This window comes from Chroicocephalus ridibundus, chromosome 2 (genome assembly GCF_963924245.1).
Source record: "Chroicocephalus ridibundus chromosome 2, bChrRid1.1, whole genome shotgun sequence".
Taxonomy (NCBI): domain Eukaryota; kingdom Metazoa; phylum Chordata; class Aves; order Charadriiformes; family Laridae; genus Chroicocephalus; species Chroicocephalus ridibundus.
The window spans coordinates 134,775,670-134,800,505 of NC_086285.1; the positions used below are offsets into that span (position 1 = coordinate 134,775,670).

Below are 24,836 nucleotides of genomic sequence, written 5' to 3' on the forward strand. Positions count from 1 at the left end.
GGTAGAAACCTTCATCTCCTCCAAATTCTCAGCATGATCTTCCACATCGTACTGCACAATACTATATTACCCTACATTACTCAGGTCTACAATCTGAATAACATCTTTCTTTTTCAGATCTCCCTCTACACTCTCTCTAAGTAAGCCTAGGTCTTGCAGACTTTCTTTGAATAAAATGCCGTGTATATTAGCTATTTATTTCTCTGGCCTTGACAAAAGTAGAACGCAGCTGCAAAGATTATTTTTCTCTAATTTTCTACCCTTCCCTCTGAAATACATCTCTTGTTCCCCATTTCCTATAAAAACAACAAAAAAGCTCACAGAAAGTGTTAACTGCTTATGGTCAAGTAGTACAAGGCCCTCTAACGAGCAGAGCTCTAGAGATGTGCTAATGTAACCCATATCACATGTTTAAACGAGTAACATGAGAAACTATCCTTTTTCAACATACTTTGAGCCTTCATTAGTATAATAAAATCCTTTCAAAATATATCACCATACTCTACTGAAAATTAGCAGGAAAGTTCTCACAGTACAGACCTTGTTAGCTGAATTTCAACATGGCAGAAATATTTATGACGCAGTTATAAATAGGATTTATAATGGAAATGTTGACACTGTGATAATACTCCCATGTGATAGACCCTACTTCATCTTGTCCTTGGCTGATGGACACTGTGACAGACCAATATAGAAATTTGCTGGAGCAGGCCAACAGCGGGCAGGCTCTGTGTCCTGGAAGGAGTGGTTCTGTTTGGGAGCAAATGAAGAATTTTGAACAGGAGAAAGGAGGCAATTACAACTCTAAGGTAGCACTGATCTCTTTATCTCAGATTATACCTGTAATTAACACTCCTATGGTGGCAGCTCAAAAAGGTATACCTAGGCTGGAATTCAAGAAGCTACTTCAAGATAGCAACACAGCACTGAAGCTAGCCCAGGTTAGTTGCCTGACTGGCTAGCTAGCTTCATAGTCAGATCCCGTAGCCTTTACTAGGCAACAAGTTGTATCTAGATGCAAATTAACTAGCTCAGTACTTAATGGAAGCCTGTGAAAATTACTGTGATTGTAACAGCTTTATCTCTCTACAGGAAACTGGTTCTCTGTTATTAGTTTTAAAAGTTCATTTGCTCAAAACCAATTATGCCCATTTTTTTCTAAGCAAATAATTTGATTATGTGAACTCAAAAGTATCTTGGAGAGACTGAGAAAGCATCCCAAAGAGTTAAGACTACTCCTTTGCAACCTCTCATTCCTTTGCCTTCTCTCAGGCACGCTCTCTTGTCCCAGATGTGTTCAGGAACACGCTGGGGAGTGGGATGAGGCAGAACATGCATATGGCAGTGGGACAGGAGTGCCTTTGGATACTTCTACAGGCTCTGGCTTCTCCAGAGCTGTGCGGAAAGGGAACAGAAGAAATAAATTGTAGAGAAAAGATGCCATAGCAAGAACCCCGGCAACAGTTGTGTGAGGATGATGAAGCCGTATGTCGAATAATTTCAGAAAATGAACAGGCTCTTGTATGACTAACTAGTGAGCTTCCGCATGCTTTAAGGTACAAACTGATGGCATGGCTGGCAACTCCAATCAGGCAAAATGCTCATTGTAATTGGCCTTTTAAATAAAAATATCAGGCCTGGTCCACATGCATTTAGCCAGTAAATTCCAGTTAATTAGCATCAGGCAGAAATCTCTTTCCTGTCCATATGGAGTTTGCATTTTGTGAACTGGAGGAGGTGGAGATAGCAGGGAGGAGGAAGATGGGAAGGATGTGTTTTCTTCTGAGGCTACAGACATCCACCACTGGTCAAAAGGGAATGTAAAATTTTCATTAGAAAATTTTTGTTCCCTGCTCATATAGTTCACTTAAAGAAATTCCATCCATCTTTCTAGAGAGCGTTAATTGATAAACTGCTCCTTGATTTCTCTCACGCCTTGTTTAGGAGGTCAAAGGCTGGATGAATTGTTCTGGTGAGCCATGTATGTTCGCCTGGCAGCTGGCTGGCCTGACAAATAATCTGCCATAAAACAATTCAGATCTGAATTTCCAGACCTTAATTGCTCCATGGTAAAGTGCCCAGACCGCTCTTACCCTGCAGCAAAGTAGTCGTGCCCCTCTTTCATTTAATCAAACGTTATTCATTCAAACTGAATGAAAGAGCAGTATCCATTTGCTGCAGGATATATATGCACGCAGACAGTTATGGCTTAGCCGTCCGGTCTGTGCAAGTTCATACTTTAGCTTACCTCCTGATAGTGTGTTTACAAGACTATATCCTAGAGATGCTGTCCTGTGGAATTTGGAATGAATAGGTAAGTCAAACAATATTCCCCCTTTTTACAGGGTGTCAAAAGCCTTTATTTTCTGTTAACACTTTTGATACTCCCATTAGTCATTTTCCCTTCTCTAGGTTTTAAGGAGACACAAAACAGCATTTATTGTTTTTCTTTAAGCAAAGACGATCTCAACTGTCCCTGGATGACTCCCTTGAATGAGGATGTGACTCAGGTTTCATTTGTTTCCTGTCCTGGTACGCTCTCTTTTGACACATCTACAAGTGTAGTGATGCCTGGAGGAAACAAACAGGTCAGAGCTGGGACTTCTCAAAATTTGTTTTATTTAGCGATAAAAAGGCCTCTATAAAGACTGCGACATTTGTTAAATCTGCAAAACGTATAGCCTTGTGGGTAGGGCTCTGCAAAGATATAAATCCTTATAGCTATTTACCACAAGCCAAATCTCTGCTACAGCAAAAGTAGAAGCAGGGTCTTGCTTGAGACTAGTGTGAAAAAACTTAGAGAAAACGGCTCCCTGTAACCTTTTAACTCCTTACACTATGTCACGGACATTTTCAATCATACTTGCTTTCCTTATATGTAAATATTAAGGTAATCAATTACTGGGAAAGCCTAAATTTGAAGATTTCTATGGTACCTCAATATTCATGATTCAGACTGACATTATTATTCTTACCCGCTGAATGTTTCTTTGATTCCTAACGCTTTGTTCTCCTTTCAATCTCCTTTTAAACTACATTACAAAGCTAGAACCTCTTGGCAGCTTCTGATGAATGTCTTAATGAACATAAAATTTAAACACGAGAAAAAGTAATTGGGAAGTAAGAACTGCCACGGTACAACGAGTGATGAATATTCACTGTAATTATAAATTGCGTGTAATACTAGGATATGTGGCCCAGAAGGTTGCTTTTTAAGAATCTGAAATTTAAGAGCTTTATCCAATTGAAATATTTAAATGGACTTAGGCCACAGGTAATGCAGAGATCACTCATTAAGACCGAAAAAAACGCTTAACTGTTGTTTACATAGAGGCATTTTTATGCCCTTATTCTTTCAAGAGACTTGTAGATGTAATACAGACATTAATTTGTTGCTGGCAGCATGCTCGCCTACTGTATTAAGCAGTTCAAGCAATGAGAGAAAAATTACACTTTCCCACAATAACTTATTTTCAAGACAATTTAGCACAATGGAAAGCTCTCTCTTAACTATACTTTCAGAGATTGAGATACAATACTTATCATTACCTTTTAGGAGCACTAACAGAAACTTGTAAAGGTACTGTAAACCTAAAAAGCTCAAGCAAGAGAAGAAAACCGAGACGCTGCTATTAGGAAGCAATAATGATTACCTTGTTTTCATTCAAACATAAGAAAAATGCTATTTGAAAAGCAGATATTTACTGCTGTTTGTGTGAGTGAATGTAAATATTCAAAAATATTTCTCTATTTTATTACCATAAATGACAAAGACTAATGCTGACACTGTCCAGTAACTCACAGTATGACACTTGGGAAGTACTTAAATAAGCAAGTATGTGTACAGGTGAGTCTCAGAGTTAACTGGTACCAGACAGAATGTATCTGAAAAAGGTATCATGAACACTGAGGATGGAAAGCATCTGTGACATGATAGTATTTGAAAGGATCACAATGATGTATGAATCTGGTGTTTTTCTGCAGCTTATTTGGGATAATTGGAATTTAGTTAACAACTTGGCATCTTAAAGTTACTTAAGCAACAGGAATAGCAATTTTTGTCAAATGTATACAAATATGCTGTATTTGGTCATCTTGAAAATAATGAAGGCATTTAAAATTTAGACTCCAAAAGAGGTATTTATCTTTTGATAGGCAGCTAGCTAACTGATAGGTATTTCCACCCAAAGAACAGCGTAAGTAGACTTTGAGAAATGTTTTGTTACATAACTGTACACACATAGAGCTGGATTTGGGGAAGGGATACAAACTCTTCCCTTCTGTAATTGGAATACAACTTTTAAATGAAAGGAAAATAGGAACCCCACACCTCCTCTCCCCAAATCTCAGCCAATTTGTCAGCAATGCTACTTCATATCCTGCAGCAGGAAGTAAAAAAAGACACCTAGCAAATTCTTGATCTGGGGGATTTCTTGGTGTCAAATTTCACACCATGAGATATTTCCATTTTCTCTTGAGTACTCTAGCCATTTCTTTATTTCAAGGGTTTGGCAGCTTTGAAATACTTGCATTCCAACTGCTTTAATTCCGTCTTACTTCTATTCTCTATCAAGCTTTCCTTTGACAGGGTCCCTGTTATTAGCTCTTTGCACGGCTAAGATTACAGCTTCTTAACTAATGACTGATAAGATTAACTGCTGCTATAAATTGGGAGTTCATCAGTAGATGGAAGAATGAAATAATGAAAAAAGAAAAAGACTTGGGTATCACAGGAGTAAGTACTGGCCACTAATGTAAGTCCACAGGAGAGGTTGTATTGAGGTCATTTCCAACAGTGAAAGGCATATATTGATACCATTTTAAAGTTAGTAAAATCTTACTGCTGGAAATAGTTCTGTTGAGCTTTACCTACAGTTCTGGACAGCCATGTCCAAGAAAGATGAATTTAACTCCGGATGAGTACAAAGACAGGTTGCAAGACTGGTAAGGGGAATGGAGATTCTAACCTGCACAAGGTGACAAGCCCTTGACTTTTGCACTAAATAAATAAAAAAGAGCACCCCAACCAATCCAACCCCAAAATGCACAGATTGCTCTCTACTACTAAATAGTTATCAATAATGAAGAAAACACATTCTTTAGGCTACAGTAATGATTTAGTAACAGTAATGATTTACATTTTACAGTAATGATTTAGTAACAAGTTATAGATAGTGGTCATTTATACTAAAAATTGAAGGAAATTATCTTAGAAAAATGTTGAAGAATGTTGTTGTTTGATTTTGCAGGTCATGATACTAGCCTGCATCCATGATAGGAGTACGTTTAAGGATAAAGGGGTTTGTGGCTGAAACAAGGATATGCAGAAGATGAAGGTAAGTGAAAATGAATCTCAGAGCTATAATCTATATTAGCATACAAGTGCAGGCAAGTCCTTGAAAAGTAATAACAACATATGACTCAACTCATGTGACGGGTGAAAGAAAGGACAGACTTATGAAAATACACTAAATTGGCAAGTGGAGTTCCATTTTATCTATTCAATCTTAAGCTAAAGCGCAGTACACAAAAAAACTAACCTCATGGAAAGACATCAGAAAAACAAAGCAAAACCCACTTTCTGCTTCCTTTTACAGCAACTTGCCAAACCACGTGACAGGTGAAAATGGGTTGCAATGTTGATACAAGTGATACAGACTTGATTCTATGATATCCTGAGTAAGGGATTAATGTTCCACAGAGCACCGCAGCCATAACATAGGAAGACTCCCTCACAGGTTATGAATGGTAAAGCACTCTGCAGAACTCAGGCCTGAGCTAACCAAGACTGTCAAGAATTCCCTTGGTCAGTAAAAAACATAAGGACCTTTCCCCTAAAAACACACTATAAAAATAACCCAAATTTCTGTTGATTTAAGTTCTCTGAAGTCTTTGACACCATCCTGAAGAAAGCTATCAATTTGAGGCAAAGTTGTACGCTTGATACTGCCTTTTCAACACTCAACTGGTTTTATACAAAGCAATAGTCACCAAATGATTAAAAAATGAAAACAAATTCTTCTTGAGCAATGTACACTCTTCATTACCTACACATGGCTATTGTTTCTGTATAAATGACAACATTCAAAATGAAATCAACTTTTAAACGACACAGAATCCTTTCATTTAAAAAAAACAACCCAAACCCAACAAACTATCCACAAAATCCCCAATGTCTAATTACCTGGTTGGTAGAAATTTGGTGAAAGTTCTCTGGCAACTGCTCTTGCAATATCACATTCCTGGCGAGCAGCCTGAGCAGCCTGATCCGCAGCATCAGCTTTAGCTCTTGCATGTGCAGTTCTGTACAGAGTAGAAAACAGTTTATATGCAGAGGAGTCTTTTATGAGTTGCATCAGCAATGTGAGAGCAAAAGACTACTGTCCTCAGCTACCGTACACTACCCTGTATAGCGCACTCTTATGCCCACCTGCTGTGAGTAACTGCAAATCAAAGTATTTCAGAATCTCAGTTCTTCTTTCCTGCTCATCCTCCTACCACATTTAGTATCTGATCAAAACCTGGGATTATAATTTTAATACACATTACCAGAATGTGTACAGAAGGTCAGACTGGGCCACCACACTGACTCCTAAGCAGGGGTCTGTGAGACCAGGATACACAGTGTTCAAGGGGACTGTGGAATGCTATTACATTTCAAAGTTAATGCTCAGTGATGGGTGCCATGTAAAATGTTTTGAAGGGCAAAACTGAGGTATGTTGGGTGAAAAAACTGAAAAATGTCTTCCACAATCAGATCATGTTGGAAATGAATGGGACGGAAAATGTGTTTGATGCTTCAAGAAGCATTTGTGTAAATTGGGACTTAAGAGTTTTAAATTCTTGTAACTCACTGAATTTCAAATCCAAAACAAGGTAACTTTTTTGAAGTTTGCACAACAGTTTGGAATACTGTCATAAAGTAATCTGCCCTCTGCTTCCCCTTTTTTCCTTCAGCTATTTCTTAAAAAGCCTCAAGAACAGCTTGTGCAAGTGCCTCTGATTCCAGACTGTGTAAACTGATACTTGTGTTACTGCAAGATTGCATCACTGTTTGTCCCATCTTCCCTCCCCACTTCGTTTTTTAAACAGTCATCTGTTTAAAAATTCCTGATGGCAGTGATCTCTCTGTGCCTCTACAGCACCAGCACATAGCCTAGAGCTATGAAATGGTTCGTTAGAACAGAAGGAAGGCTAAACATGGCAAACCGGCAGAGTTTTTTGAGCCTCTAGAGATATTAATAACATTTCTAAACCAGATATATTAAATTTCATGATCTCAGGATTTCTCTCATAACATTCTAGTAGAAAACTGACACTTAAATAAAAAAAAAATCAGTAAAGAGGACAGCAGCAGCAGCAGCAACTATTATCCATGTGCCTGGTGATACTAATCAACAGCAATCAAATAAATAAAAACTTTCAACAACTTCACTGTAAAAATTCAGTTTTATTTTCCAGGAATAAAGAAGAGTTCTATGTAGTTTAGATGAAGCAAGAATTAAATGTTAGCATTAACCAGAATGAGCACCAAGAGATTAACAGTATGGCAGACTTTGCATTTCTAAAAGGATGTTTAATCCCATAGGGTACTAGTATAAACACAGACATAAAAAACCCACATAGACAGTTTCATCTGTGGTGCCTGGAGAAGATTTATTTAAGTTACATCCTCCCTAAAATGTGTGCGGGGATAAATGTTGAATGTTATTTCAAAGCTTAGCTTGTCATAATTTGCTGGATAAATATCAGCTCACGCTGCCTTCTCACAGGTCCCTCTGGGTCTCTGAGAAAAAAAGATAATGAACAAATAAGCAGTAACACCTTTGACGCGTACTCAGGCTGGGGGAAAGAAACTGTTAACCAAAACAAATACACCGTATAATCCCGTATGTGTTCCATGCAGTTCATGAATGGTTGTACAGTATGCGCTTGCTTAGTAACAGTAATCAAACCCATTCTTTCTCTATAATCATTATTTTCAATTAGATGAGCTATTCTTAGCTCCTACATAATTATGTCTATGTAGCATAAACTTAATGAAGCAATCCTAGCACTGGGACACTGTTTTGTGAGACAATAATGTAGTCTGCACATAGATAAACTAGACACTGATCATCCTTTTGTGGTGATAGAACAACCAGACTATTGCCATGTAAAAATAGTCTAACACTATCGCCACCACTAAAACAGACATTTTAAAAGCTAATATACTAAGTGACCAGCATCAGGAAAACATACCGCCAGGACAGTACAGTTATTTATTGTTGCCTGTGAAATTTTTGTATTGTTATGTCCAAGAAGCAAATCACACATCCTGTCCAAACACAGCATCAAAGCAGTGAAGGAATGAAATGGTGACATGAGTAACAAGCTAGTGAAACTTTGCCACGTGAAGCTGGGCAGAAGCAAGCCACTGCAGGAAGAAGCCAATGGAACAGAAGGTAAATGAGCACTGCTTTCCTTGGCTGCCTTATCTCACACCTTTTTTTTTTTTTTTTTTTTAAACTTGCACTTCCTGCTATTCTGCCCCTTTTGTACTCACAGTCAGGAGTTCCAGCAGACCAGAAGGAGAGCGACTGTTCAGACGCGAATGCTGCCAAGGCATGTCTCAGCGACACACTTGAGCAGAGCCTCTCAGTGCTGTACCGTCGCTGAGAGACAATGCGGCAAGAGACGCTAAATAGGCACCGGAGGGTAAGGCACGAGAAGGGTGCTGATGCTCCGCAGCAGGCCTTGGACCAGCCAAACTGAAGTGTGGAACGCGTGGCCATGCTGAGACACTTCCCTGACGGCCTCTTCAGCAAGCATCACCCACGACATACGGCAAATGTGAAAAGAACAGGAGAAACCGGCAGAGCCGGTGCTTCTGTACAGAATAGGAGCACTGTGCCTCGCCTGTGAACACAGGCTCTTCATTGTTTGCATTATTTGCTATTTATCACCATGGCATTTGGATGCTCAGGTTTACTGGCGAATTTACCCAATGTGCACTTTATTATCTCAATTTGCAACTTTATATTCAGACATTTCTTTTACTTTCTGCACACTTAGAAGTGTCACACTCCAATAATTTTTCTGTTGCTATTTAATTTCCTTTTTTTTTTTTAATTCTGGCTTCCATACTTGATTTGTCTGTATGTTTTCCAAATTACCTGCTTACAGCTACCACTGCTTGGCACTACATTTTGTTTGTACTTGTTTTATTCTGCCTTGCACTGACCCCCACACTGTCAGAGTGTTATTATCAGAGACTATGGAGAAATACATTAGTTTTGAATGACAATGTTTAGAGGGGAGAGTTATGAAAGCAGGGAAGTCCCACTGAAATAGAATCCATTTGCTCCATTTATACTTTACACAATTTGGGAAAGCCTTCTTTACCTTTTGTTCCTGGAGTAATTTTGTCACTGTAAAGTCTTGAAGTTTTGTTTATTAGCAGTAATTATTCATGGAAATTTACGTCTACGATATACCAAGTCAAAATGACCCACATTTGAATGACCACCATGTACTTGAGCATTGGGGGTTTTTCACAGAGCTCTACATCTTTTGCCATGACAAGAAATCTTTATGAGAACTTTTGGAAGAGAAAACTCAAAAAAATTGTCTCCTTTCCTCTTCTACAATCAAGAAAAAGACTGCAGTAGGCTTTCAATACTCCAGGAACGGTCAATCTGAAGTTTCAGCAACAAAATAGAACCTATGCAGCAAAGAAGGCAACAATCCACAGAGGGATTTAGAGGAAAAAGTCTACCACTTAACTCATGAGTCCACAGTGCTGGTAAATGTGCTCAAGACCGGGACAAAATTAAGTCGGATCTGTTGTATCAAACTACACTTACATTAAAAATGAGCCCACAGCCACAGCTCATGCAGGTTGTTGGTACGAGGTGACTGCACACGGAGTCCCTGTGGCTACCAATCACTGTTGTCAGTGAGCAAGGGCTGGAGGACCAGCAGCTAACTGAATAACCTCGCTATTGTTAGAAATGTTATTTGGACTCATACGAGGGTCTGATTTTCAAAGAAGCCTAAGCTTTCTAGACTGTGGGACAACTGATACCCCTACTGATACCTTTATTTTCTGTGTTTGGTTGGGTAGGTAAACATATACATCATCTTACCTACACTCAAGAGATTGCAAGCACAGCATCAGGGGCTTCTTACAAGCAGTCTCCCCTTCCAGCAATACTACAATCAGATTGCTATCTCCTTATGTCTGAAAAGTGACCCGAACAAGGAGTACTGAGGGCTGAAGAGCTTAAACACAATTATCTAGCATTCTGCAGCAACAATGCTTATATATAATGCCATGTGTCTGGGATGCATTATGTAACGTTTATTTAAATTTAAACCCCATTTAGAACCGTCCATTACCCTGCAGATTATTTTTTATTTCCATGGTATCCTTCAATGCACTTTTAATGCTGCCTCATTAAGAGTCAACTAAAGATGTAAGCAACATATGTCTACTTTGTTTCATTTTTCAGCTTCTATTAAACACATAGCATAAAGCTTTCCGGGAGCTTGCTTTCTACTTCTTAAAAAGATACAAATAATTTTCTCTATTAACTTTTTGCCAAAAGTATGAAACACAATTAGGTTCCTATCAAATTATCCTAAATTAATAATCTTAACAATGTTACTTATTAACAGATTTCCATATTATCAAAAAAAATCAGTAAACTACGTGAAGTTCTCAGAGATATATTTAATTAAAGACAGCCGAGTAATATTATATGTTGTGGGTTACTACCCATGTCATCCTTTTTGACATTGGAATTCTCTAAAAAACAATCCCACTTTCATAAATTCTAAAATTCAGTGATTTGTCTAGGAAGCAAAGAATATTTTGTTGTTTTTTTCCAGGTATGAAATTTTCCAACACTTTTACATTTCTTTCTACCCGTTGGAGGTTCAATTCTGCAAAACCAAGCTCTGATAAAATTGCTACAGAGATCAATAGCATTTCCAGGAAAAGAGGAGCTAGAGAGGAAGAGGAAAACTTTAAGGAATGATTCTTTGGTAGTTTAATTTTCTCCTTGTCCCTGTTTTATTTCCATATTCTTTTGATGTTATACATTAGTAATGAATTTTTTAACACTGCAAGTGAGAGACTGGCATTTATCAAGTGTGCTAGTCATCCTCCTCAGCCTCTTCCAGTGATAGTAGTGAAGGAAAAACAGTATTCTGCTCTGATAGGATTAAAAATACATATGTGCACAACTATGTAGAGCTACCTAAGAACTCCTGGCTTCACCACTCTCAGTGACTCATAGCTGTGATATACCTCGGAAGTGATGGTAGATCAAAGAATACCAGCAAAAAATGGGAGTCCCCAAGAGAAAAAGAGAGGAAAAAAGACTGACTTATACACACTGCCTATGAGAGCTTCACATCAGTGAGAAACCTAAAGTGCTCCTAAACGACAGATTGACTTGAGCAGGTGAGATATATGTCCTCCATTGAGAAGTCTGAATTTAAAAAAAAATCTTCAAAGTGCTTTACGTGATCAATGTCTTTTGTGCTTTGCTGGATTTTAGTTTCAACTAGCCACTCCTTCTTCACGAACTGAAGGGAACTTCAGTTCACTCAGGAACTTCACTCAGGAACTCGACTCCTTGGTACTACCAGTAAAGTCTCATGTAGTGAAGCATGAGCAGGTCTATTTTGTGCGCACTGCTGGCACATTGATCCGTATCACCTTACCTAATTTTGTTTCTGAAAAATACTCCTTCCCAGCCTAAATCCATTTCTCAGTTTTTTTCAGTCCTACCTCATTAGAAGAGCAGAAAAAAAGATGAAACCTTTAGTTAACAACTCCTGAAAAAGCAAGGAAATTCCTTACAATTGGCAAACAGCCAACCCGATTTCAGTGCTTGAAAAAATAACCTGGGGGTGATGACTGGTTAGCCAGATGTCAGTCTTGGGCATAAATAACACCATAAATAAACTGGGTCTGCATCCACAAAGATTTACAGGCTAATAGTATATAGTGCCAGACTTTAGGCTCTAGACAGTGATTTTGCCAAACACTTCATACACATGTGAAGATTATGAGTCCTGTACCTTATCTAGGTTGCCTTGATTTAACATACTTGGATTGTTTTCAAGGTTTCTGATTTTGTACCCTATGGCAACGTAATTAAACAACAGCATAAATTACATGGAATGAATAAGGCACATCAAAATGGATTAAAAGCTAACTCTCTGGCACATCCCGAAGATTAATGCAGAAGACATGAAAGAAAAGGGTTGACGTGAATTTTACCATAGGAACTGGGTTTTGCTCCAGAGTTGTTTAATATTTTACTTTTATAATGTCTCAATACAAGCTAAAACATACTATGGTAGAGTTGGCAGATTACACAACTTCTGGATTCCAAACCCCCCCCCCAAAAGGACGGTTTACTGTAACCTGAAGTTCAATGATAACAACTCCAAACCCCATTGCATTTAACTGTACTGAAGCAGGACACTGGGAAACAGAAAATCGAGCCACAGTATGAGACTGTCACGGAAAGTAGCATATAAGGATCACGAGATCACACTGGCTAGCCCCACACACTGTGGCAAAAGGAAGGTTCATGTAATCTTTATACACGTAAGGATGAAAATAAAGTATAAACAGGAATTTGTTCTTGCTGTACTACGTAATCCAGGATCCACAAAACCACTAATGGAACAATGCCCGGCTCATCTACGTCTCAAGAAGGAAAAAGAAACGTCAGGACCACAGAATAACTGAGGTTCTAAAAAAACAAGCTTTTTAACTTAAGCTTCTCAAGCCTCATATCTAGTCATTATTGAAGAAACACTGAGAAGCCACTTACTTACTTGACAGATGGATATCTGACAGTAGAAAATGGGGAAGACAAGCATTTCAGATAAAGACATAACTGATTGCCCACTGATTAGAAGCTGAATTTGGGCACAGTCAACCTTGAAATTTTACAGGGAAAAGGATGGAACTTTCTAAGTCTTTAAAACAATATTAGGCAGTGTACTAAAAGTCCTCTTTAATCCATTTTCTGAGAAAAAAATGACATGGTCTTCTGTTTACAGGAAGTGAGATTAGATGAGTTAGGGACTGTTTACATTAGGTATTTCAGACATCTGACATAAGTGCTCTGATCATCTCATTGGAGGCACCCGTCTTACTCCATTAAAAATAAGAAATTTGAACTATTTACAGTTTGATCCTCTGAACTGTGTGGATGTTAGACCACTCCTGCAGTGGTCAGCATGAATAAACTCTGCTGGGCCTACAAATATCTGAATAGTTTGATGGCAAACACCCATCTATGTGCTTGTTGAGGAATCAGCCGCCTTCTTATGCCAAAATTCAGGAGCTGTTATGCTCTCCTTTAGACCTCTATGGTCCACATCAATAAAACCAGAACCGCTCAGCAACTCAGGGGTGCCAAGGCATGTGTTTCTGTAACTTCCACTAGTCACATGTGTACTCAGCACTTCAGAAAGATTTTAGGGAATGAAAGACAGCATCCCAAAAAGAAGGTATTTCTGAAAATTCACTTTTAAAAATTGAGATAAATAGTTCAGTTTCCATAGCCTGCTCACCTGTTTGGAAAAAGACTTACATGCAGATGTCTGAATTTAAAAAAAGTGCTTTTAAATTCCTGTTAAGCCTCCCTAGAGAAGTTGTATTTACATAGTACTCTCCCTAACCTAAGGTGTCCCAGGAGCCTGGCATTATTTATGTATATGCCAGATAATCTGCCCCTGAATCATGGAGCTGGCTCTTCATGCAATGTATTCAATTTTATCCATCATTCTCTCAGGAGCTTGAATGAATGAAGTTTTGCTTTCATATTGATTGTACTTGACTGTAGCACTGGCACAGAAATCTTGGAAGATGGCAAAGTCTTCAATTTCAGCAAGATAAGCAGCATCATTTCAAGCAGAAAGCAAGTTTTCCTGTGGGGAAACTTCCACTTCAGGCAAAATACACTTCTGTATACTATGCTCATAGAGATTTTTCCCCATTTTTGCCAATGGTGATTCACTGCCAGTATCTTTTCATGTCACAATGTGCCAAGTACACCTAGAGAAAACTATAAATCTTGATGTGCATTTGCCTATCCTACTTTATAGGACAGACTATATCCTATCCTACTTTATAGACTATACTATATGCTATCCTATTTTATTACCGAGTCTCCTTAGTGAGCTATATTTTCTTCTAGTTCCCTGGCCCCATAATGTTAATTCCTGCAGACAGGAGGTTTTTTGGAAAGGGGTAAAGGAATAACTGCAAACAATTTGTTGCTTCCGATCAGCAAAGCCAATTATATTGGTTGACTGAAGAGAGCTTCTGAATCTAGCTGGAAGCATAAAAAAAATAGATGCACACTCGAGCTTCAGCTGCTCCTGAGTTAAGTGAAGAAAAAAAAAAAAGGAGATAAATATGTTTCTCTTCCCTTCATCATAAAATATGAGCTTCAAGGAAAAAGAACCCCATGTAATACGGATTCTACACAGAGAAGGTGAGCCTGTTCAAGGAAACAGGAACACACGGACCATTCTGATCACTTGCTTAGAGAATTTCTGAGGTATGTTTAGTGCATTGAACTTCCCCCCTTCCACACATTTTTTTTTTAAAACTGTTCTCTACCTGGGACAAATGAAATAAAGCAGTAGCTATGATAACTGCTATCATCAGAAACAGTACCTGGCAGCTATTCTAGACTCTGCGTGTAAGAAAGCAACAACAAATCACCATCCCAGGGGTACAGCTAGATGAGAAATAAGAACAACTTATAGGAAGAGACTAGGAATTATTTTTGTATCAAAATGGACTGGTTTTTCAACTTAAAACGTTATCTTAATGTTTTCCAGTGTTCTAGTGATTTTTACCACTTTCAATTACTTGTAAAAAATAATTAAAAAATCAAAAAATACAAAATCAAATGTCAATTTTTAGAAAACATTAGGTTTTTCAATTTTTGTTAGAATAATTCTACTTAGAAAACTTTTGGAAGCTCTATTAATCAGTAAACTTATTCAGGAAAACTATGTCAAACGTCATCCTTGATAACATCTGTATTTATTAATCTCTCCTTTACACTGAGTTGATGTGTTTTTTTAAGGATAAGGTTTTTTTAAATTTTAGGGGAAAGTCCACAGACACTTTAGCAAAGAATACCGAAGCATTTGTAGATCAAAATATATAATATAAAAACAGTATCTGACGTCTCTTTACACCATAAAATACAAAACTTGCAATACACTGGTTGCAGGAAAATGACATTACAGGAATTTACAGGAAAAATGTGAAAATACATGTAAAGTTTTGTGGCTTTTGCTGCCTTCAAAAAATGTAAGATAAACTCCCCAAACATAAAAACTTCTAGGAGTATGCTTCATGCTTTTCCTAAGTGACTTTGGCAGTCTGTAACTTATTAGATTATAGTTCTAGTATCTGAATCCAAAGACTTCATTACTGTGCTTGATGGAGGAAAATATACTACGAAAAGAAGTCACAACCACAGGCTTAGTGGCTTGGTGCTTATTTGCCTTTCTCTCTTCCAAAAGCTGTAGTGCACATGCATTTATTTCTGCCATTTAATAATAAATAATAATAATAATAGTAATAATGACAGTAGTAGTAGCATGGAATTGAGATCTTCATAACAATGAGAACAAAAGGATACATTGGCCATGGAATACAGTTTTAATTTAAAATAGTTTCGGGGAGGCTTGAAAAAATATCTAGCACATAATGGCAAATAAAATAATTCTTTATAAGATGTAATAGTGCAATTTATGCATTTATGACCAAAAAAAGAATGTGGTGTAATTAAGCTTGTAATAAGTTAGTTAAATAATAAACATATTGACACAAATTCAAATAATCCATGGCAGTATTAGGGTTTTTTTAACGGTCCTTTTAATATCTTTGGGCATTAAAATCTAGTGGGGAAACAAAACTGTAGTATTTTCATCCTTTTAAAGGCATTAGCTGTATGTGTTTGAATTTATTCTTTGGGTCCTTAGCAGTCTGACAGCCAAAACAGAATTGGGCTTATCTCTCTTTGCATGGTTCATTTCTGTTCCCCGATCAGGTGCCAGATGTCTAGAAAAATAGTACTGATAGGAAAATGTCTAGCAAAGCATTCTGGGATTAGTTCTTCCATTTTCAGCTGTTACAAATTCCCTGACATGTTTAAAGATAACTGTTAAAAAAATTCACAGAAATACTTGAATAACAGAAAACACTGATATGTTATATCTGAACAGCTTAATTAGCAAAAGGCCTAGGCTCTCCACAAAAGACAAGTGCTCGAGTGTAGGGATGGTTGTATATGATTTGACTTTTCTCCAGGCTGGCAGATATGAATCAAGCTGCTCGTATTATACATTACACATCAAGAGACTGAACAGCATAAACAAGCAAAGGGAAGACACTGATGATCCTTCCATCTGTAAACATGTAATTCCTCTTAACTGAAGAGCACTGCAGATTGAAAATATTGTCAGATCGTTTCAGACATAGAGCAGGTGACAGCTATGTCACAGGTTTTGTTGTCTCCAGCATGAAGGAAATGCAAAAGCTGGGTTTATGACAAACACCGTTAACAGCTTTAAAATAATTTTCTCTCATATACATACCCTGCCCCAAAATACATATGTATATACTTACCCTCTGTAGCTACCTGCAATGCTGTCAATGACACACAATTTGAATAAACAACCAGCATGTCCTGTCAGCTACCAGAAAATTTGAAAAAACAGGAAGGTTGCTCTCTGCTGGTTCCCGTAGGGCTGATGATCTTGCCTACATGCCCAAAAGCCTTTTGTGGCATCCAGAGACTGCTGAAAGAGAGTTCACAGAAGCCCATTTATTCCTGCTTAGAGCAGTCCTTGGCTGCTTTGTTCAGCTGAAGTCATGCAGATCTGCATGGGAAGGCTGATGATTCATGGTTGTAATCTTACATATTTAGCAGTAACCACTTGTGAGAGTAACAACTTACTGCAAACTCATCAAGCCTAGTGTTTTGAGACCCTCTGAACAGAGCTAGTCAAGGTCTATTTGCTCCTTTCTTTTCCTTACTACAGTCCTTGGCTGGAGCTCTGACATTCTCCCCCAGCCTATTCTAGAAAGCAAGTATTTTCTGAGTCACTAATAGCAGAATTTTAATGTAAATACTACTGCGTGCCATGAAGGAGGAAGTCCCAAAATAATCAATCCTAATATATTGTTGTCCTCTCTTCACACAAACACAGATTTACAGACGTTCCAGATCTATCTAAAGGTTGATGGGTTTTAGTGACCCTCACGACTGTGACACTGGAGCAGCTGGTAGACAACAATCTCCTATTAGGCAATACTGTGCCCTCCCCCTCCCACCAAAAAGCTGCTCCTTCTAAGGCCTGATCTTGAGACCTGCTGCCCTATTAGGCAATTCCTGAGCCTCAAAAATTACTCTCCCAGTAAAGTATCTTAAATAAGTTACCTTCCTAAATTGCAGATCTCTTACAAGTATTGGAAAAGGGCCACATGCTGAATCCTCTCCCTTTCGCAAAGCAGGATTACCGCAGCTTGCCAGAAGCACTGGATCTGCTCTGCCTGCACTGAATGACGGTGCTGCACACACATGGAATTGCTTTCCAGAAGTGCTGGGCATTACTTTATACATACCCAACTAAGTTCTGCACTCTTCATGTCTTCAATAAATAACACTACAGGAGTAACTGCTGCTGCCACAGCAATTCATGTACCGCTGGCAGCCAGCGGTATCTCCATGGGTCTCAACACCAGCAAAAGACGGAAAAATATTTTTGCCTGCAATTTTTCTTGAGAACATTAAAGGAGCCTCACCATGTCAAGGGCATGCATCATGGCAGGGAAAGGGCTGATAAACCCTGGGAAAGCCAGTGTCTTGGAACAAGGCTGTGAGCTGGATGAATTATCTTAGAACCACAGAATGGTTTGGGTTGGAAGGGATCTTAAAGATCATCTAGTTCCAAGCCCCCTGCCATGGGCAGGGACACCTTCCACTAGATCAGGCTGCTCAAAGCCCCATCCAGCCTGGCCTCAAACACTTCCAGGGGGGCATCCCTAACTTCTTAGGGTATCCTGTTCCAGCATCTCATCACCCTCACAGTAAAGAATTTTTTCCTAATATCTAATCTAAATCTCCCCTCTCTCAGTTTAAAACCGTTACTCCTCATCCTATAACTACACTGCCTGATGAGAAGTCCCTCCCCATCTTTCCTGTAAGCCCCCTTTAGGTACTGGAAGGACACTATAAGGTCTTGCTGGAGAATTCTCTTCTCTAGGCCAAACAACCCCAACAACAATTTATCTTGATTTATCTTGTCAGGTTGTATGTGAAGATAAGATGATCCTTCTTAGAGTCTGTGCAGATCCACCTTCACCTGAATATGTACCTTATTTTATGAATCCCGTGGGAAAACCTGAAGGTCAGCAACAGGGAAGGGCTCAGACTTGCTTCAGTTCTTCTGCTGAAGCTTACATTGCTGGGAGCTTAAAGGAGGAATGGGAGGACATTCTTGAAGAGTCACTGGAAGAGCAGGGAAAGTAAACACATGCTTCCTTGAAGAATTTGATAATTCAAGATGATCAGTGCAAGGTAATTCAAAGATTATCCCATTTTCTGTAATTAGCAAAATAATAACAAAATCTTTCCCTCAACAAATGATACATTTTCAGCTATATGTGTTGATGAAGTGTATGTCATGCAACATGGCATGGAGTTTGTGTTATGCTTAGCTGACAGTATTTAATAAAATGCAGTCTTGCTGCTTTGGCTCAAGCATGCTCTGGCAGCAAGTGGATGTATATGGAATATGATTTCTCATTTGAAAGGAGAAGTCACTTGATAACAAGTAGAGACTTACTCTGGAATCCTATTAAATAAATAACATTTTCACTCTCTGTGAGACAGATGTGCGGTGAAAGGCCTGCTGAGATAAAGAAAACTTCTGCTATGAAGTACAGCGCTGAAAAGAAGACTTGCTAAAGTACTGTAATGGGCTAGTTTGCAAGGATTTCTGGGGAGCTCCTTCAACATAACTTGAAATGTGCTTTTGGCAGTTTCTTTTTCTAACTCTTGTGCACGTGAGTCCAGTTATAAAGTCTTACAATTTACTCTTTTTCTTGAATGGCTGAACTGTCTAGTAGCAAAGTACTGTTTTGAGTATTCAAATTGTTGCTGAGAAAATAGGATACAAAATGGCCCCTTTTCGAAAGGTCAACATGGAAACTAGATTTCTACCTGACAATCAAGGTGGAATTCCACAGAATGGGTAGAAATATAAAAAAAAAGCTTTTAGGAGCTCTTGCTAAGTCTATTGGGTTGTCTCAAAAGCAAGGATATTGTCAAAGGAAGGCTGACGCCCATGGCAGCATCTCAGAAGCATTTTTCATAAGACTCTCTGCGATGCTGGGACAATTCTTTTGGCCGCCTGTGTCAGAGAGCAGATGTGTCAGTCCCCCACTGCCCAGGGTAAGAGGTCGCTGTTCTTTTGGTCAGTTCTATGAGTTTTCGACGAGCTCTAAAAAGGTCCCATTTCCCCCAGAGCAGTCGAAGCTACACACCAGGCCATAAATTGTCAGGATATCCAATGTGTCCATTTCTTCCTGCAAAGCTACTTGGCAAACCATGGACCCTTTTGTTTCACTAAAATTGAGCTCTTTGCTGTCATGAGAACAAGGTGCCACCCCACCCTATATGAAAAAAATGATTCCTTGCCAGCAAGGCCTGGCAGTCAGCCAAACAGCTTTAGCAAAGCTGAGGCAGAGTTTCCTCGCAGTACGGTCAAGTCGTTTGGGATCTTTGTCCTTAAGCGTGCTTTTGCTTGACAACTAGTGACACTTTGGAGGCTCAACTGGAGTCACTGTAAATATACTCAAGCTCTTTTTCTTGCCTTTCTCTATAAATTAGTTACATCATTCTTTGGCTGGTGTCCACTACAGTGTTTTCATTGAATTTAGCAGTCACTCATTAATGTAGAAGATGATCCTGCACGAATAGGAAGCTGACATAACATGATTTCCCAGATGTTAACAAACCATCCACATGTGCCTCAGTCTTTTGAGTCTCCAGACACATTAATTATGCACCATGCTACCCAATCCTTCCACATACACACTCCTCAATGGTAAAGCCTCAGGTCATGACAGGAAGAAGACTCTTGTCTCTCATTGGTGCAGACCAGTATCTAAAAGACAGTGCCTGAAAAAAGCGTGATAGCAGTTGAGTGGAGGACAGTTGAATTGCCAGCTCTCATCCCAAGTATCACTCACAAGACACTCTCATAAGATGCCAAGCAGGCTGGTGTTGGGTAGAACTCTGAGCATGGGGGAACAGTGCCCTGTTCAGCGAGGAGGGCAGAGTCTAGAGAACCAAACCTCTTCCAGGAACACTGTATAGATACAAAGTGCACTTGGTACTACAATTTGTGTTTGGGCTAGCTGCTATCTCAAAACCAGTGACAGACCCGATCAAGTGGCTCTATCTCATTATCTGTAACTGGGATCAATATTGAGACTCATACTGGGGTAACTATGGCTACTGACATCCATGTTGGGATCGTAAGTGGTGCTGTCATTCTGAAATTTTTATCTCAGCGGGCTGTAAGAGCATCAGTATGTTGCTAACTCTCTATTATTCTGTGACATTTTGCTATGGCAGTTGGGCATTAGCCTGCTCAGTGGTGTACTTAATGGACACTAATTGCTTACAATAGAAATGCTGGAGCTTACTTCAAGGTTTGATGAGGCCACGAGCTGCTGCAGAATACAGAGTTTCAGTCATGAATCTCACATATTGTGCATTCCAGCAGATACGGGCAGGCACATGAAATATCCGAATGTGTAGTTTTCCTGGCAAAAGAATCACTGCCTTTTTAATCTTGTGCAGGGAAGAGTATGTTAGTTGCAAGATGGACTAAATTTAAAGCATGAAGATTCTTAGCTGCTCAGTTTGGGAATCTCTGGGCAGGGGCATCCAGAATACTAGATCAGGACAGACACATAATTCTGGATATTCTAGGAGGTTTCAGAAATGTCTGAGCTCAGAACAAGTATTTTCAATACCCACCCCATTCTCTCACTGACAGTGAGAGGGAAATAAGGAAGTCCCTCCTATGCTATCCTTCTACATGGAAGCCTTATACATCTCATACCATGCTATCCTAGACGGAAGCGTGTAAAGGCTAAGGCAGGTGTAGGTCCAGAAAGCATGCTGTTATTAAAAACAAAACAGCCCCCTAGTCTAACCTGCCTGAAGCGTATACACACCTGGAGTGACACACACCTGAAGCAGAAATGCCATCTGGCGAGACTGGAGCATGATGTACTGCAGTGCTGCAATTGAATGTTGCTTCTGTGTGAATGAGATTTTTGCCAGTGTATGTCAGAGCTGAATTTAGCCCTGTTGGAGATGGGATAATTAAGCAAAGAAGAGTCCACCTCCAGCAAATTACTTTTCCTCCTACAACGTTTCTGCATTAAAGCATATGAATTACATCTAACACAAGCTTTAAAAATTTTGACAATGTGAAGTTTGGAATTCAGAAACTTTAAGTAACCTTTTATTATTATTATTATTATTTTTTTAAAAAGAGTTGTTTTGTATCTATCTGTCCTTGAAGTAAACTAAAGAAAAAAAAGATCTGTTATTTGGGTTAATTAATATGGCAGAATGTCTAATAACCAATGCAAACTTCACTACTTGTCTCTTAGTACTGACAACATCACAACTAAAATTTCTCAAAAGAATTCTTTGTAGGTTATACCTACTTCCTCTTAATGTCCTTTAAAGTAAATCAACACAGTATCTCTAAACCCTTCTACAGTCCAATGCTCTTCATAGTAACTACAGTACTAATGCTTTCCATCTATTCTCTTCAGTGGTCTCTTCTCCTACACATGAAAATGATTCCAGAATAAGATTTGGTTTACATGTAAAATACACCAGTTAGTTTGGAGTAAATCCATGAAGCCAACTGCCTTATGCATCAAGTACCTTTCCCAATATAGCAAAATTCAATTCACTTTCAAACCACAGTAAGAAAAGGCACTGTCATCGTAAAAGCGCATGAGAGAATTTTGAATAGTTAATCTAGAATATTTTATATATAGAAAATTTTACACAGCTAAAATGCAATTTAGCTAAGGAGAACAATCTCTACATTAGTGTTGTCTGTTGATTTACTTACTATAAATCATATTTTTTTAAATTAAAACTTTTATTTTTCTTTCCTTTTTATAATTCTTTGTGGATGGAGCAAATCATGTTTCATAATTTCCTGGGATGAAAGGCTGTGTGACACGGAAGCAGTGTCACTAGTCTCAGATGAAAATATTTATGAAAGGTCTGACAGTTTTTCTCTCTGTTATCCTTCAGATGACATTTTTTCAGAGTGCTTAAAAGGAACAAAGCACACGTTGTTTAAGCAAGTTCCCGAACAATGGTGTTGCCTCCTAACAGCAGCAGGCTTATGTCAGAGAACAGAAATGTTAAAAGGAAACTAAAATACCCTCAGCAGCAATTAAGCTGTAACAGCAGCTATCTGCTACACAGCGGAAAGACAGAAGAAATGAAAGTATTCAATAGTATCTGCAGAGAAATTGAGTCCAGGTGAAGAAAACAAAAATTACAAATAGGAAAAATCTATCTTCAGATAAATTTTACCAATAAATTTAAAAAAACAAACAATGCAGCGTAGAAAATTCCTTGGTGCCCATATGATCTTTGATATGGGTAATTTTTGTTCTTTTTCCTTGTGAATTATGAACGCGAGAAAAGCATTAAGCATAGTCCCTGAATTCAGGGATGGAATGTCATTCACTCAGACAAAATGCTGCATCCTTGACACTTCAGGTGGAAGACAGAATTGCAATTCTTGACCAGGTCCAGAGGAATCCAGAGGGAAAGAGGTTTTTGGGGTTTTGTTTTGTTTTGGCGTTGTTTTTTTTAAGTGCTATCTATCACTTCTAGGTTAAACTGTTTTTGATGCTATATGTTTCAATCTATAGCAACAGATAGTCTCCGGCAGGCACCAACTGTCTTTCATTATATGAGTCGCAATGAAAGAACACTGTCTCCTTGCCAACACGTTCTTACTTAAGATGATCGAAACTGTAAATTTTTTAAAATTTCTACTTTTTTTCACAAACAATAAATTCGAATATGGAACTTGTTTATCATTGCAGAATTATTATTTTTTACATGTAATAGCCACACAAAGTCTATTTACCACTACATACAGGAGAATTTAGAACTAGCTATTTGAATTAATGGATGGTAAAGTAAACAGAATATTGGCTACAGAAAACAAGTAGAATTTAGTAAGATTAAAGAGGCAACCTGTGCACACTTTCACACATTCAAGTGGAATGAAGAACAGTTATCTTTGCCCTTTTATGTGGCAAATGTGGTTTTGGTTTGATTTTATGTTTATCTTTTAGCAAACCATTTTTTGTACTATGTAAATGTGTGCATGGTTTCAGAAACAGCAGCAACTGAAGTATCATCCACACATCCCATATCCCCCCAGTTACTAAAAAGGGAAATAATACAGAAAGAAATACTAGATCCCATGTGCACAGTCCTACTGTTCAGAGGATTCTCTTCTCTGGCTGGCATTTTGCCTGAATACATTTTTTCCAGGTCATCAAATTCCCGATTACACTCATACAACAAAGGAACACATCAGATCCCCTTTAAGGGACAAAACATCCAGGCAAAGCCAGGCTATACTTTCACATATGTTTAAATCTGAGGAAGAGCACAGCTGAAAGGAGCCGCCTTCCCTTCCCCTAACTCTCAGCCAGTCATTCCTGCACTCGGATCAGTCCTTGTCCCATGTACCCAATCCCTGATACTGGTTCACTGGTACAGCAGGCTAAAAACGTACTTGAAACTACAGGCTTCAGGAAAGAATTAAGGAAGTGAGAAGGTTGAGTAAGTAAAAAGCTTGGTACAAAGACTATTCAGCTACTTTTTTTGGCAGTGGGGGCTGTTGAGCCTTGGATCACTCTGTTCCTGTTCAGTGAGGAATTATTTCTGGTTTTGTAGGAAATGCTAGAGTTAGGATAATGCGACAATAAAACATGGAGCAGCTGCTTCTCTTTCAGTTTCTGCTCCAAACGCTGGAATTGTTTGCATCCCTCCCCCAACAAAAAAGGATCAGTACATGACAACAAAGTCTTTCTGTGGTCTATTTGTGTGATTGCGAAATACGTGTGTGGACTTTATGGTTTGGAATGTTCTTTTGCAGGTGCGCAGTTTGTACCATCACACAGATTTGGCGATGGGAAATACAGCAAAGAGATAGCTCGTGAAGCAAAGATGACCAGATCTGCAAACTAGAACACCATACCTGATGAAGTTAGGCAAAGCAAACAGACACCACAAGAACACTGTAGTGGCTGTTTTCGCTCGGGCAACTTTTACAACATGCTTTCTCAGTAACACTTCTCTCATCCTCTGCTGTTAGAAGGAAATACAGCATTCCTCACTTTCATGAAGTAGTTTCTGTCCGGCTACTTAGTGAACTGTGTTTTGGCCAACCCTAATCCTTTGGTAGTCATGCAGTAAGTACTTCCAAAAGATCGAAGCAATTCAGTAATTCAAGATACCTTTCTCTAGACTTAAATTGTGCAAGTATATCCTTCTTACTTGAAATATCAATCCAATTGCTAGTTTGTCTCCATAAGTAGTGCACTTATGTTTGTACTATAACTCTCACCATATCCTTTAAGGGACTGCTCTTCTGAGAGATGATCTTTGACATTATTTAGCAAAACATCCCTCCCTGCAAATATAGGTCAGGAACAT

General features: G+C 38.7%; 1 protein-coding gene across 3 annotated transcripts in view; it reads right to left on the bottom strand.

Annotated features, from left to right (window-relative positions):
• Positions 1–24,836, bottom strand: part of JPH1 (junctophilin 1) — an 83,739-nt gene that overhangs the window by 24,262 nt on the left and 34,641 nt on the right. For all 3 annotated transcript variants that reach the window (XM_063327066.1, XM_063327069.1, XM_063327068.1), the window contains exon 3: positions 6,185–6,303. In XM_063327066.1, coding sequence (XP_063183136.1) covers positions 6,185–6,303 — 119 coding nt within the window. The remainder of the gene's footprint in view (positions 1–6,184; positions 6,304–24,836) is intronic.